The 13,996-nt window shown below is 46.2% G+C and overlaps 1 protein-coding gene across 1 annotated transcript; it reads left to right on the plus strand.

Annotated features, from left to right (window-relative positions):
- The first annotated feature begins 935 nt into the window (after positions 1–935).
- Positions 936–10,102, plus strand: LOC123036237 (aldose reductase-related protein 2-like). Its single transcript, XM_044455330.1, has 6 exons — positions 936–1,028; positions 2,041–2,145; positions 4,977–5,060; positions 7,036–7,119; positions 8,423–8,505; positions 9,865–10,102. The coding sequence occupies exons 1-6, from the start codon at positions 951–953 to the stop codon at positions 9,869–9,871; spliced, it is 441 nt and encodes a 146-aa protein (XP_044311265.1). The 5' UTR covers positions 936–950; the 3' UTR covers positions 9,872–10,102.
- The last annotated feature ends 3,894 nt before the right edge of the window (positions 10,103–13,996 follow it).

The following is a 13,996-nucleotide window of genomic DNA, read 5'->3' on the forward strand; positions in this document are numbered from 1 at the left end:
TAAACTTGGGGCCCCTCCTTGCTTTCTCTGTTTAGTTCCACACCTTTGATTTTGGGTTAAGCTACAGTGTGACCAAGACTCTGGGTGGTAGTCTGAGCTTTTAAGAAGGTATCTATGGCATTGAACCTGCTTGGGGAACAAGATTCCATCCTTTCAGACTAAAACCCAGAGTGGATACCCCCCCCACCATTGTCTTTGGAGCCACTGGGTATGCCTCCCATAGGCAGTTGCCCCTGCGAACTTCCTAGTATTAGACAGCTGAGAGTGAGGAGCACATTTTACTTAATTTTCTCCTCTACAAATTCCTGAAATGGGAATTCAAGCAGGTCCACTGATGTTTGCATGAGCAAGTCCAATTTCTCTCATTAAGTCACGGTTAGGATAATTTCCTTGCAGATTGTGCCAGAGGAATTTTTCATGAGCAGATGGCTTCTTTTGCAGAGCAGAAGCTGAATTGTCGTGGTCCCGATCTATCCAACTTATCTGGTGGTCAGTTTTTAAGTGCAGGAACTCCTCCTGACAGCTCCATAGCTCTGACCTCAGGAAAGGCGGCTGAGTTGGCCCATGTCCACAAATGAATTCTAGCAGTTCACCTCTATTAGGAGCAGCTCTCTTAGGAAGCCATTGGCTCTAAATTTCCCATTCAGTTTTAGGCCACTCCCAAATACTTGGCATTACAACGGGGACAGCACACAATTATGCATCGTTATGGAGAAAGTTAATTCCACCCAGCTACTGGGAGGGTTGCAGCTTAGCTTGGAGGGAACAGGAAGTGCAAATACACGTGCGTGTGAGTGTGTGTGTGGCTGATGACATTGATGCTAAGCAAAAAGTGCCCACTCCGAATCCTTTCAAGCCCTGACTCCGTGGCACCCCTGCTAGGCTGCCTTCACTGCTTTATTGTGTCTGTTATCCTTACAGGCTTTGGAGGTCTGGTGAAATCCACTGGCATGTCAAACTTTAATTGTGCCCAGATGGAAAGGCTCTTGAAGAAGCCTGGATTAAAATACAAACCAGTGAATCACCAGGTAAATTGTGTGCATGGAGCAGTGCCAGTGAAATGCTTTTTTTTTTTTTTTTTGAGTGTCTGGATTGTCGTGTTATGGTTTGGGAGGTAGGCTTCAAAGAGCCAATCGCCTGCAGGGGACTGCGTCCCATGTCGGCTCCCACCTTGCTTGCCCCTCCTGCACCAGCCACGGGCTCACTTGGAAGCTAACTCCGTTCAGCCACAAGCCACAATGTCAAACCGTTCGGCATAGTGCTGCATCATGGCAGTTGTGCAATTCAGCGCTGGGCTTTGCACACCCACACTTCTCTTCAGCCTGTTTTCAGCTGCTAATTTTGCACGTCCCTTCTGGCCACATTCCTCTAGTCAACCTTTCAGAAAATTTGCAACCAAAGGTGTGTGTGTGGTGTGGGGGGAGGGATTTCCATACTTAAGAAGCAGAAGAATTGTAAACATGCAGGGTGAGCAATGGACGGCACACTCCTTTATTGGCTCTCAATATTATGTTGGGACATAAATATTTGAGAGCTGGAATGGAACGCTGGTTAGAGTGTTGGACTGAAGCTTCGAAGATCTGGGAACTAGGCCTCCCTTGGCCATCATGCTCAGTGGATGACTCTGGGCTGGTCAGTAACTCTCGTTAAACTACTTCTTAGGGTTGTTGTGAGGATAAAATGAAGAGGAGGAGGAGGAGGAGGATCTACGCTTCCTTGGATTCCCTGCAAGAGGGAAAAGGGATATGAATGAATGAATGAATGAATGAATGAATGAATGCAGTTATATAGCACCTAATAACAATCCTCTGAGTGGTTTGCAAGAGGGGTCAAGGGGAAAGTAGTCTGGAGGTCTTCCTGAGTGACCACTGTCCAAGTGCCGTAACAGTCGGTTCATGTGAAAGCAGCCTATGGAGCATGAGAAGGACCATTGCAGGCCACTGAAGTTCATCAGCCCGTTCACAGTCTGGGGCAGTCCAGTGTACCATTCCCCATAGATGCTTGTGAACAGGACCTCTGTGTCCCTCTTTGTGCCTGCAGATTGAGAGTCACCCATATCTACCTCAGGAAGAGCTGCTCCACTTCTGCCAGTCCAAAGGGATTTCTGTCACTGCATATCGTCCTCTTGGAGCTCCCAACTGGCCAAGGGAAGGTGTGCTTTGAAGGCCGTATCCTTTGTAAACATTGATCTTGGATGTTCCTTACTTACTTTATTCTACACTTCATTGGTTTATTATCCTATCTTGTTGTTTTTATTCTGGTGATATTACCTGCTTTGAAGGGCTTATTAAAACATTTCTGCATTTTTTAAATTAATAAATGGATATTCTGCCTGGATACAAGTCCAATGAAGAGCCTCCACCTCCCTCCTGCTGTCAGCTCTGGCCACTGAGGAGTTCAAAGGAAGAAGAAGTAGCAGCCCATCCTATGTTTAGATCCAACCCGATGAGCTTCTGAACTTTGCAACTAAGAATCTAGTACCTGAGCCTGCCTTTTTCCTCCTCCCTCACTATCTACTTTCCTTTTGTGCTGTGTCTTTTAGAGTATAGGTTTGCAGGCAAGGGCTTTTTAACCCTGTCTGAAAACGTTTTCAGCTGAAGAATGGAATAAACATGCTATTTAAAAATAAATGATGGGGTTCCAGGTGGGCATGCTAATGGCAGAGCTGTCTATTGATACCTGTTCTGCTGCAGCTACATATAATGTGGAAGAAATAGGTTTGGGATGTGGGGACCTCTCTGTGCCCACTGGCCAAATTCCATTTCAGAGAAACCTGAGGGTCCCAGTGGTCACCAAGGCCAAAGGCAAAAGGACAGGGTCAAAGTTAGAAAAACAACCTATTTTCACTTAAACATCTTTGGGACAGTTTTCAGAGAGGAATTTCAACTTTTTGGAGTGGGCAAGAGAACTGTATAAAACTGGAAGGCCAAGAGCCCAGGGAGGAGGGCTGGGCCCAAGAAAAGGCACATGGACCAGCTTGGGACCAAGAAGGACTGGGTTTTGCCCTCTGGCTGTGACATAGCCCACCCTGGTATAGGAAAGCTGCATTTTAGAACAAGCAAGGAACACACACACACACACACACACACACACACACACACACACACACACACAGCTTTGCCCAAGACTTAAGCCCTGCTACTTAGCTGAGCATGGGAATGAAAAATGGACCCAGCAGGGATAAAGTCCCATTGCTGGGGTGGTGGTGGAACCAGTTCCTTCGTCCATGTTCCCTTCCCAGCAGGGGCTGGTGGCTCCAAAAGTCAGTGGGACAACATTCTGGGTTCCAGTCACAATTTAAATGGGGCTATCCATGCTGCTAAATCTGTTTTGGGGATAGGAGTCAACAGAATAGCTCCTTAAAAGTTCTCACTGAACCCCAAAGTGGCTATACCATCCTGCTTGAAAAATCAGACAGGGTGCACCTTGGACAGATCTGTGCAGACCCCAGTTGGAACAAATCTGTCGTGTCTAGCTAAAGCCTTCTCCACCCTGAAGGTGCATTTTGGAGGTTTGTAGCTGGAGGCTGATGTCAGGTTGTCTCAAACTTATGGCAACCCTCGAAATCAGTGTTCTCCAAAATGGCCTGTCCTTGTCAGCCCTGCTCAGCATTTATAAACTCAAGGCTGAGACTTCCTTCACAGAGTCCATGCATCTCCTGGTTGGCCTTCCTCTTCGTCCACCTTTGAGCTTCAGTGGCTAATAGCCATGATGGTTCTGTGTTATTACCAGTTAGAGTTCACAGGATGCCTCTGCATGCCCATTGCCGGGGAACATGGGGAAGAGGCTGCTGCTGTTCTTTGTGTCCTTGTGGGCTCCTCAGAAGCATTTGATTGGCTGCTGTGGGAACAGAAAGCTAGAACAGATAGGCCTTTGGTCTAATCCATCAGGACTCTTCTTATGTTCTTAAATTAGTATGAAAAAATAAGATCTCCAGACACCCCAAATCTACGTGTTTCATCTTCCTTGGGTTCAGCCAACCCAATAAACCATACTCAACTGTTGAGTGTGGGCTGTTGAACTGTGAGTTGCTGTTGAAATATTGTTTATCATGTTATCTGAACCCAAGGAACCATTCACAATGCAACCATAAACCATGGACTCCCTCCATGGGTTCTTTGCGATTAACTAACCATGGTTTGTTACCACAGTTTGGTTTAGACCAGTGGTGGTGAACCTATGGCACGCATGCCACAGCAGGCCCGCAGAACCCTCTCTGTTGGCATGCTGGCCAAGTGGCCCCAGCATCACCCCCGCAGCCGAGCATTGGATAACAGCGCACACAGGGGCCATGCGCATGCTCGGAAAGGAGCAGCAGCGCCAGGCAATGACATCACGAGCCACGGCTCATTAGCTGTGACTCGTCCAAGCTTTCACATGGCCGGTCAGTGCACTGCCAAGAAGAGATAGATAATAGATATATTTGCTTGGACTGACTGTGGGTTGTTTTTTCTAAACTAAAACCTCAGTTTTCAGGTTTTATTGCAGTGTTGGCTCTTTGCGATAAATAAGTGGGTTTTGGGTTGCAGTTTGGGCAATCGGTCTCTAAAAGTTTCGCCATCACTGGTTTAGACCATATGAGCATTCATGTTTCAGCCACAATGTATGGTTCAACAGCTCCCTGAGCCCTTTTGCCTGAGCCCATACATTTCATAACGAAGCATGGTGTGGCTTCGCAGAATTTCAAAAGGGGATGCTTCCTAGTCCATTTTCCCAAGAGCTTTATGGGAAGCCCATGGGCAGGAAAGGAGGGCCAGAACCCTCTACCACTGTTGCCTCCCAGCAGCTGACCTTGGAGGTTCCAGAGACTCCAGACCATCACTGATAGCATCCCTCCCCATTCCTGTGTCTAGGTGATACCTTTGAAAGCTGCCTTAAGGTGATGCCCACTTCTTGAGGAAGGGAATTCCACAGTTCAAAGATACTGGGAGCACTGATCAGCCATTGAAAAAGCAAACCTCTGTTTTCTACTGTTTAGGCATGTGTCTGAGAAGGTGTCTCTCCTCAATGATCCCAAGGTCAAAGAAATTGCAGCCAAACACAATAAAACACCCGCTCAGGTAGCTCCGTTCGATGTGTCTTTTCCCTTTATTGAGTGACATAATTTTGTGCCAACAGTATACATGGTTTCTGTTGGCTGCTACATCACAGGTGGGCAGCAGGTAGATCTGTGGACCCCACGCATTGTGCCCTGCCCTTGGCACCAAGCAAGGGCAGGGGGTGAGCCTCTTTCTGCTGGACACCCCCTCCCAAAGCCTGAGGAAGCAGTGTGGGGAAGGGGTCAGCGGCTTGCCCCCACAGCCAAAGGCCCCTAAGACGTTGCAAGTCCTCAGTTCCAGCCGGGAAGGAGGAGGCATGAAAGCAGGTGGGAGCTGCTTTCTCCTCCAAGGGAGACCAGCACAAGCAAGTGCTTCTGCCCACTCCACTGGCCTCGGGGATCACCTCACCATCGGGCTTTCCCCGCTGGTCTCCCTGAGAGGAGGCAGGGAGGAAAGCGACCATCCCCGCTGGCCTGCAGAAGAGGGAGAGGAGGCGTGCTCTCTCGCACCTTCCCCAGGAAGGGGGAAATGGGGAGGGGTGCTAAGCCACTCCTTCTTAGCAGAGTGACTCGTTCTTGCAGCTGCGCTGCAAGGTCTGCAGCAGTGGGTGCGATCCAGCTGCTCAGTCTTGCCTCTTGGGAAGAAGTGAGGCCTAGTAGCTGGAAGGCAATACCTGATGGCCTCTTCCTGGCCTTGGGGAGAGCAGGACTGCTTGCAAACAATTCTGGAATTTGCTCCCCAGAGTAGTTCGCCTGGCACCATCACTATTCTTTTTGGCACCAGGCCAAAACCTTTTTATTTTCCCAATGTTTTAGGACCTGACTGTTTTAATTGGGTTTTTTAATTGGTAAAATTTTAGGATGCTGTGTTTGGTTTTTTTAAATATATATATTGTATTGTTAAACTGTCCAGAAACTTCAGTAATGGGACGGTCTACAAAAGTTTTGAATACATAAATTAATACACAAGCCCACTGTCTCAGCAGCTGCAGCAGCACTGGGTGGAGAAGCCGATGACGGCCCTCCAAAGGCTTGGGCAGTTCACTGGCTGTCTTGGGCTGGAGCCCCCTGGCCAGAGCAGAAATGATCTTTGCAGCACTTGCCAAGCAGCTCTAGGCTCTGGGCTTGAGCCTGACTTAGTGTGCTACCCAGGTTCGAATGCTACACTGAGCCCCGGGGGTTTACATGTCTCATTGGCCTAGTTTTCAAGCTAATCCAAGGTGCTGATAAACTGCCCCCAGGAAGCAGGGAGGGTTCAGATAACATGCTAAGCCAGCCTTAGAGCTTAACATGCAGCACAAACCTGGTCTAATTGAAATTCTCTGTATAGGATGAGGGAGTGGGGTTATAATTTTCCTTCTCTACCCACTAGGCATTCCTGCCTTGCCTTCCAGACTACTACATTTCCACCCAGGGTCCGCAACATTTGGCTAGGATGCATACATGTGCAATCCAATGTGCATAGGCCAGATGGCTGCAGTAAACTCTGTACCAAAGTCCTGGACTACATTTTCTGCCACTCTTCATGCTTTGTTACTGGCATGTTGGGGGACCAAAAGACGTGTTTTATTAATTGGGAAGCATGGAGCCAAGAATGCTCTTTGTTTATTCTGAAGTAAGTACACACAGCTGCAATTCAGCTCAGGTCCACTACACGCTGGAGGGGAGGATGAAAGCTCCAGGCAGCAACATTTCCTCAGAAATCTCCACATTTTAAAGGCCGTGGGGATCTCTTGCTTCTTCCCAGGCAGCTGTGGAAAAGGGTATGTGTGGAGAGAAGGTTTAACTCTTACCTCCCAGGACTCAGTGGTCCAATCCAAATTTACTTCCTCTGGAATAAAAATAACATCGAACATCTGCATGCGACAGAGTTAATATCATAGCTAGTATGACCCTGACCTGATTCTATACTGGAGACACAGAAAAGAGGAATGTAAAGGGGGCAGTATTTTGACATAGTCTTTCATTTAACCATTCCCATGTCTGGTTTCTCATAGGTTTTGATCTGTTTCCAAATCCAAAGACACGTGAGCGTGATCCCCAGGTCTGTTACTCCCAGTCGTATTAAAGAGAATTTTGAGGTACACCTGCTTTTAAGACATCCTTGGTCTTGTTATGTTGAAATTAATTCATATATCTAGGAAGGTTTGACAATACTGCTTATATACCAGAGGAAGTGTTGAGAATGCTTCTCCGATATGAGATTCGACAACATTATTTGTTACAGCTTTCATTGACTTTTTGTTCTCCAAGCTGGCAAATCTCCCCTCCCTCCATTAATTGGGCAGCAGAACATTTATTTATTTCTGTATTCAGCTTATATTCCACTATTAACGAGTCCAAGGACTCTCTAAGTAGAGTACATAGGAAAGTTAATTACATGAGAGATCTGAGCCCTTGGGTGAAAACTGAATCCTCTCTCACTCCACGCTTCTAGACTTCACCTGGGCCACTCCCATGTCCCCTCATGCAGGTCACGTCCTCCCACGTCACCTTCCAGAACTTGTCAATACTATTTCATTCATCCTGATTTGTTTCTCAGTATGAAGCTGACGAAGGAAGCCTTGCAGAAACTGGGGAAGGAGAATGCCTAGATGCGAATCTCTCACCCTTAGACCAAAGACAAGAATCACACCTGCAATTCTGCCCATATTTGATCCTGGTCCCACTCACAATGGGCTCCGACTACACTCAGTTCTGGAATGCAGAGCCTAACTGGGTTTAGCCAAGGTTGAAGACCATAATGGGAAAATTTTCTGGACTCCAGAAATGTAAGTTCTTCCAAGAACAACAGAAGGGAGATAGAATCTTAGAAGAAAATCTGAAATCAACAATCAGACAAACCTGTATTAGTACATTGTTCATTAAGCTAGGTCGTAAAAAACCCCAGCGGGAATGGGCAAGAATGGGCAACTTGTGACCATCCAAATATTTGGCCTACAACTCCTATCAGCCCTGGCCAACATAGCTAGGGAAAGGAACAGAAAAGTCCAAAATATTGAGCAGGTGCTGTGTTTCGGTCCTAACAATGGTATTATCCAACTGTGGGGTTTGGATCTTTTCCCGTTGCGGACCAGCGCAACTATTTTTGGGGATGGCCATCATTTGCAACTTGAAGCAACCATCCCCTATTCACTCACACAGGAAATACAATAAAAATACAATATAGAACTCTAAGGAGATGATGGTGGCAATCTAACACATTCAAAGAATCTTTTTTAAAGCTTCAGCTCCTGTTTTATGCCTATGGAAATTTATGATGACCCTATAAATTATGAGTCAATTCAAGCTTCTTTATCAAATCATCTAGGTACTTAACTGATGGTTTTGTGATGGGATATTCTCATAGGTACTACAGCATTATGGGAAAACTTCTCTTTTCAGGTGTTTGACTTCGAATTGAACCCAGAGGAAATGGAAACACTGCTCAGATTTGACAAGAGATACAGAATTTGTGCAATGAAGAAGTGAGTATCTCCCCCCACCCCCCGATTTATATCCTGCCTTTTTCCTACAAAGGGCTCAAGGCAGCTTACATCTCCTCCTCCATCTTATCCCCACAACAACCACCCTGTGAGGTAGGTTGGGCTGAGAGTCTGTGACTGGCCCAAAGTCACCCAGTTGGCTCCATGGCCGAGCGGGGACTCGAACCCAGATCACCTGAGTTCCAGTCCTATGCTCTTAACCACTACACCACACTGGCTCTCTTTTTGGCCGTCTAGGCACTGAATATAAACAACATCACTTCAACTATCCATTGGTTGTAAAACCAAAATCATCTGGCATGTGCCAGCAAGTGAAAACCAATGGAATTATACTTCTGAACTTTCATAGAAGTTTTGAAACAAGCAGAAAGGCCCCCAAATTCAAAATAAATATACTCAGTCTACAGTGCCATAAAGCAAAAATGCAAGGGGCCTTGAACTTTTTCAACTCCTGTATTAAGGATTTCAAGAACAAATTACATCACTTTTCTACATAGCCACCTTTCTTTGCGACGCAGAAACGTTTTGAAGACCCCTCATATTTTAGAAATAATTTTATACATAAATAAACAAATATTTACTGTAGCTCTTCCTCAACCTTAAGACTGAGGTTTTGACTTCAGCTTACATAAGTCCCACCCAATGGGCAAGAATGCTGCGAATCTGTAGTCCAAAAGAAACGTGGAGATCATCAGGTCAGTGAAGGCTGGTTTTGTGCAGCTTATTGCATCCCGATGCCTTTATGCCAGAATTAAGCAGGCTCATATTGTTCTGCAACTGCCAAAACAGTTGTTCTCTTCTCCTTGTGTATTTTAACTGAAGTCCATCTGGCATGTTATGGCAGCAAGTTGGAAATCATTACAAAGTCACCCCACATGACAGGAGCAGAATTTGTGAGTACAAACAGCTTAGTACACATGCTTGGTGACCATCTCCTAACCAACAGATATTAAGAAGAGCTGGTCACCGTGAATGGATGAGGCCTTCACAGAATCCACTACCAGACAGGGACAGAAAGTGCTTGCAATTGTGCAAAGTGGCCACAAGACGGGGTGGGCAACTTGTGGCCCCCAGATGTTTTGGCCTACAACTTCCATGATCCCTCACCATTGGCTATGCTGGCAAGGGCTGATGGGAGTTGCAAAAGAAACAAGAGATGCTTCAAATCATCCCTCAGGTTGGATACTTTGCTCTTGCCCCACCACACCTGTCTATACCTTACCTGCCTATACAGTAGTATACCAATACCTAAGTATGTGGGATTTTTAAAAAAATCTCCCCTCTAGAAAGCATAGAAAAATTCAAAAAAGGATAAAGATCAAGTTCTTTTTTTCTCCACAGCTGGTGACAACATAAAGATTATCCTTTCAGGGAAGATAACTGAGTGTGATGTTTGATCCCTAGAAGCTGACAAAGCAAACTTCACCTGCCTTCACTCATCTCTGCAATCACCTCTACCTGTCGTACTTCTCACCATCTTAGACCAGAATACATGTAACAGCAAACGCAGGAAGAAACTGCAGGCATAATTCCAACTGTTGTAGGTTGATTCAGCTACAGTCATTTCTCTTTGGTTTGTCTTTTCAGCAAATATTTTAAAATTATATGAATTATTCTTTTGTACCTCTCCTGCCCTCAGTAGCTGAAGTTGTCTGGGTGGTTTACAACAGCAAATACTTACAATAAAATACAACACCGTTCGGATAATAAAACATTGTTAAAAGTTATAGAAAAAGACAGATGTAAAAATAATTTTTAAAAGGAATAATAGCTTACACTCATTAAATCACAAGTCCTGTTAAGCTGCTGACATAATGCCCCAATACAATATTAACTCTAATTAAATGCCCTGTCCTGGAGCATGATCTTAACCTGCCATCAAAAGATATTAGAGTTGACCTCAGGTGGACCTCAGTGGGGATTAAGTCCCATAACTATAGGTGGGGGCCAGCACTGGGAAGGCCCTTCTCCCCGTTGCCATCAACTGAGGCTCCTTTAGACGTGGCAATTGGAGGCAGGCCCTGGATTTTGACTGTAGTTCTCAGGTAGATTGCAGCTGGGAAAGACATTCCATCAGATACTGTGGTCCCAAGCCATCTAGTGCTTTACAGGTTAAAGCTGCCACCTTGAACTGGGCTTGGAAACACATAGGCAGCCAGTGCAAGCAGGCTAGAATTGGTGTTATGTGTTCAATACTTCTAGTCTCTTTTATTAATGTGGCTACAGCTTCTGAACTGTCTTTAAGGGCAGCCCCATGGAGACTGCAATGCAGTCATCTAGTTTGCAGATACCGGTAGACTAGTGATCACTGAAACCAGGCTACTCCAGTCCAGACAGGGGCATAGCTGGGCCACCAGCTGAAGCTGGTAAAAGCCATTCCATGCCACTGAAGCCACCTGGGCCTTAAGTGACTCAAGGAACACCCCCACGCTATGAACCTGCCCCTTCCTGGGGTGTGAAACCCATCCAGAACAGGTCAAACATCCTCCATCCAGTCAATGAGAACATCCATCTCATCTGGACTGAGTTTCAGTTCGTTAGCCAGGCAGTGGTTTTACAGCTCCACAGCCTCACCTACTGAAGATGAAAAGGAAAAATTGAACTGTGTCATCAGCTCTCCAAGTGCCTTTTAAGCATAGCAGTGTTTAAAACAGAGTGCTGAGAAACATTTGGGGCTTTTTACTGAGGGACGGTATATAAAAGTTTTAAATAAACAAACAGCATTGCTTAATATTTGCTCAGCAAAGGCAGTACCCCTGCTTCGATGTCACGACAATCCAGGGTCCTGCTGGATGTCACCCGGCACTCTTGCTGTGAGTGGGAACAACCAGGCAGCCCAGAAAATCAACTTCCCCGGGTTGGGTGTGAAACAGGCCCTCTGGCCTGTTGGGGAAGACAACCCAGAGCCGCAACCCAGGTGCAGAGGTGACCACCAAGCATTCTCCAGCAGCCCACTCGCACCACTGAGCTGCTGTGATATCCAAATGGGGCTATTGCCTTTGGCTGAGCAAACAGCAAGGCGATTAATGTCACTTGACACTCTATTTTTATCACTGTTTTGACTGAAAAACAACAATTTTGGATTGTCATGAGATCCAAATTGAAACAAAGCCAGGCATTGTCAAAACTCCCTGATGAAGCATGGAAGGAAGAGTGCGTTTTCCTGTCTTTCCCTGCCATGGTTTTCCTAAAGGATTAACTTCAGCCCAGTGCACAGTTATAACTAAAGTTTGGTGCTAGACTGTAGCCTTTCTTTTGCAGGTTGGACAAAATTCTGCTGCAAGTGTATGCTTTTTTTGTACAATAAATCTCTCTTTCAGCAAAAGATCCCTCACACCTGTGGACTTCTCTTGACAGCTCAACTTCCGCTCACCGGTGCCTTTCCTTTTCCTGCATCAGCAAGTGCCAAGCCCAGACTGGAGTATCTTCAAAGGGAGAAACCAGCCCAGAGGTCTAGGCCAAAGGATCCATCATGCCAAGCATCTAAGGCAGGCAGAAGTGTATAAGAGTGGTCCAGGGGGACAATTGATGGTTAAGGAATCTGTCCAGGCTGAAGGATGAAGCCAAGTGCTGAGCTGAAGCTGAAGCATCGTTCTCTGCTCCAGCTGGGCTAATTCATAGCTACTTGTAGCTCTAAATCGGCGCAGGTGGCTAGTTAGGTCTGTGTGTTGCTTTGAAGGAAGGCCTCTCATTGCGGCTTCTCTTTGGGCTTCTGATGCTCCTGCTTGATCCTCCTTTTCAAGGAGTGGATTTCTGCCAGCTTTTGGGGAAGTCCAGGAACAACCCAGGAGGGCCCAGGAAAGCTGTTGTCTGCAGCATCAGCTTCATTATCTGGCTCTGGATCTCCCCTCCTTCTTCCTTGGATGAATCCTCTTCCAAGTAGGGCAGGACAGCCTTACATATCTCTTCTCCTTGAACTCAAATGCATCTTGAAGGAAGAATAAAGGAAACTGCATATTGCATCAATGAAGAGAAATTAGTGGCACTGTAAGCTGAGAGTCCAGAGAGTACTTTGGATATGCCATTATTCCTTTCTGTTTGATTTTCACTGGTGCAAGACCTTTCGGTCACTCCCAGATGCGACTACCAGTTAGAAAACACCGAGCACCTATTTCAGCTTCTGTTGATGACAGCAAAGCAAACAAAGACTGAAGACGTGGTGGGAAAATATAGGAAGACTGCAGAATAAATGCCATTTGGTCTAATCCTTCCACAAAATCCTGTGAATGAAGTTGTATAATTGCACAATACATGACATTGCATGTATATCCAGCTTTATTCCCTCTTGTGCAGAACCCAAGGTAACGTACATAGATTCACTCTCATAACAACTTCATGAAGTAGGTTAGGCTAAGAGGGAGTGACTGACCCAAAGTAACCCAGAGGGCCAAGTAGGGACTAGAACCTGGGTCTCCGAAAAGTCCCGTCCAACACTCTGAGCACCACTCCACACTGGCTTTCTTACGTGGAAGCACAATTACTTGAGATTTCATACTAAAGTTAGATGGAATGCTTTGAACATAAGGGAATTGCCAACCTATTGGTACACCTGTAGATGAAATCATAAGAGGCAAAACCTGGGGGAAAGGTCAACATGTGCTAGACCAGAGTGGCCCTACATGACTGGCAGAGGGTTGCAGCCCCCCCCCCCAATTAATTTTGCCAAGAAAAGGCAGCTAAACAGTGGTGATTTTACAAGAAAACCAGGTGAACAGGGAGCATGTATTCAGTTTACAGACAGAATCAGAAGCTTCTTTATTTCATTGCAAGGATGGCATTTTGGTAGTGGCCCAAGCATCATGGGATGGATCTGACTTTGCTGAGTTCCTCTGGATGTTACTAGAGCAAGTGTGGTGTATAGTTCCCTTTCCCCCTCATCCTGTCCCTCAAAGGCTCTTGGTCCCTCGCCAGGGAAGTTCTTTCCTTGAAAGAGGAGTAAAAAGCAGCTCTTCGTAAGTATTCCCCCATTGCTGCATTTAAGACCCTGTGTCACAGAATAAGATGTGCACAGGCTTGGAATTTCAGGTGCCCCTTGAAAGCACTGCTTACTTCAGAGTAAGCTTACAATCTGTAAAAATTCTTTTTCGGCCTTGCTCACTCCTTCCTTCGGCCTATGCATATTTTCCTCCTGGCCTCACACACCCAGGGAGCAATACCGCCCCCACCTGGCCTGCTCCCTGCAGGCTATTCCCAGATTGGAATTTGATCTTGGGCTGACAAAAGGACCCTTTACCGGTAATTCTCAGAGGTGTTTAATGTCATATTCACCAGGCTGAACCCGCAGAGGTACTTTGCAATAACCTCACTGGTGTTAACAGAATGGATGGAGGTGCCCACGGTTCTAACTATACAGTCAGGCCACCATCAGACCTCCAGTAACAAGAGCACCACGACTGCGGCATAACTTTGGTGCAACATTTGGAGCAATTCTCCCTGCCAATGGAGTGTTGACTAGAATGAGGTCACCCAAGTC

This window comes from Varanus komodoensis, unplaced genomic scaffold (assembly GCF_004798865.1).
Source record: "Varanus komodoensis strain SLA01 unplaced genomic scaffold, ASM479886v1 scaffold8, whole genome shotgun sequence".
Taxonomy (NCBI): domain Eukaryota; kingdom Metazoa; phylum Chordata; class Lepidosauria; order Squamata; family Varanidae; genus Varanus; species Varanus komodoensis.

What these genes read in the sequence shown, in the direction of transcription:
- LOC123036237 (XM_044455330.1), top strand. Translation starts at nt 951, where the DNA reads ATGTCAAACTTTAATTGTGCCCAGATGGAAAGGCTCTTGAAGAAGCCT. An exon ending in ACAATAAAACACCCGCTCAG is followed by an intron (nt 5,061 to 7,035) that starts GTAGCTCCGTTC and finishes GGTTTCTCATAG; the next exon opens with GTTTTGATCTGTTTCCAAAT. An exon ending in GTATTAAAGAGAATTTTGAG is followed by an intron (nt 7,120 to 8,422) that starts GTACACCTGCTT and finishes TTCTCTTTTCAG; the next exon opens with GTGTTTGACTTCGAATTGAA.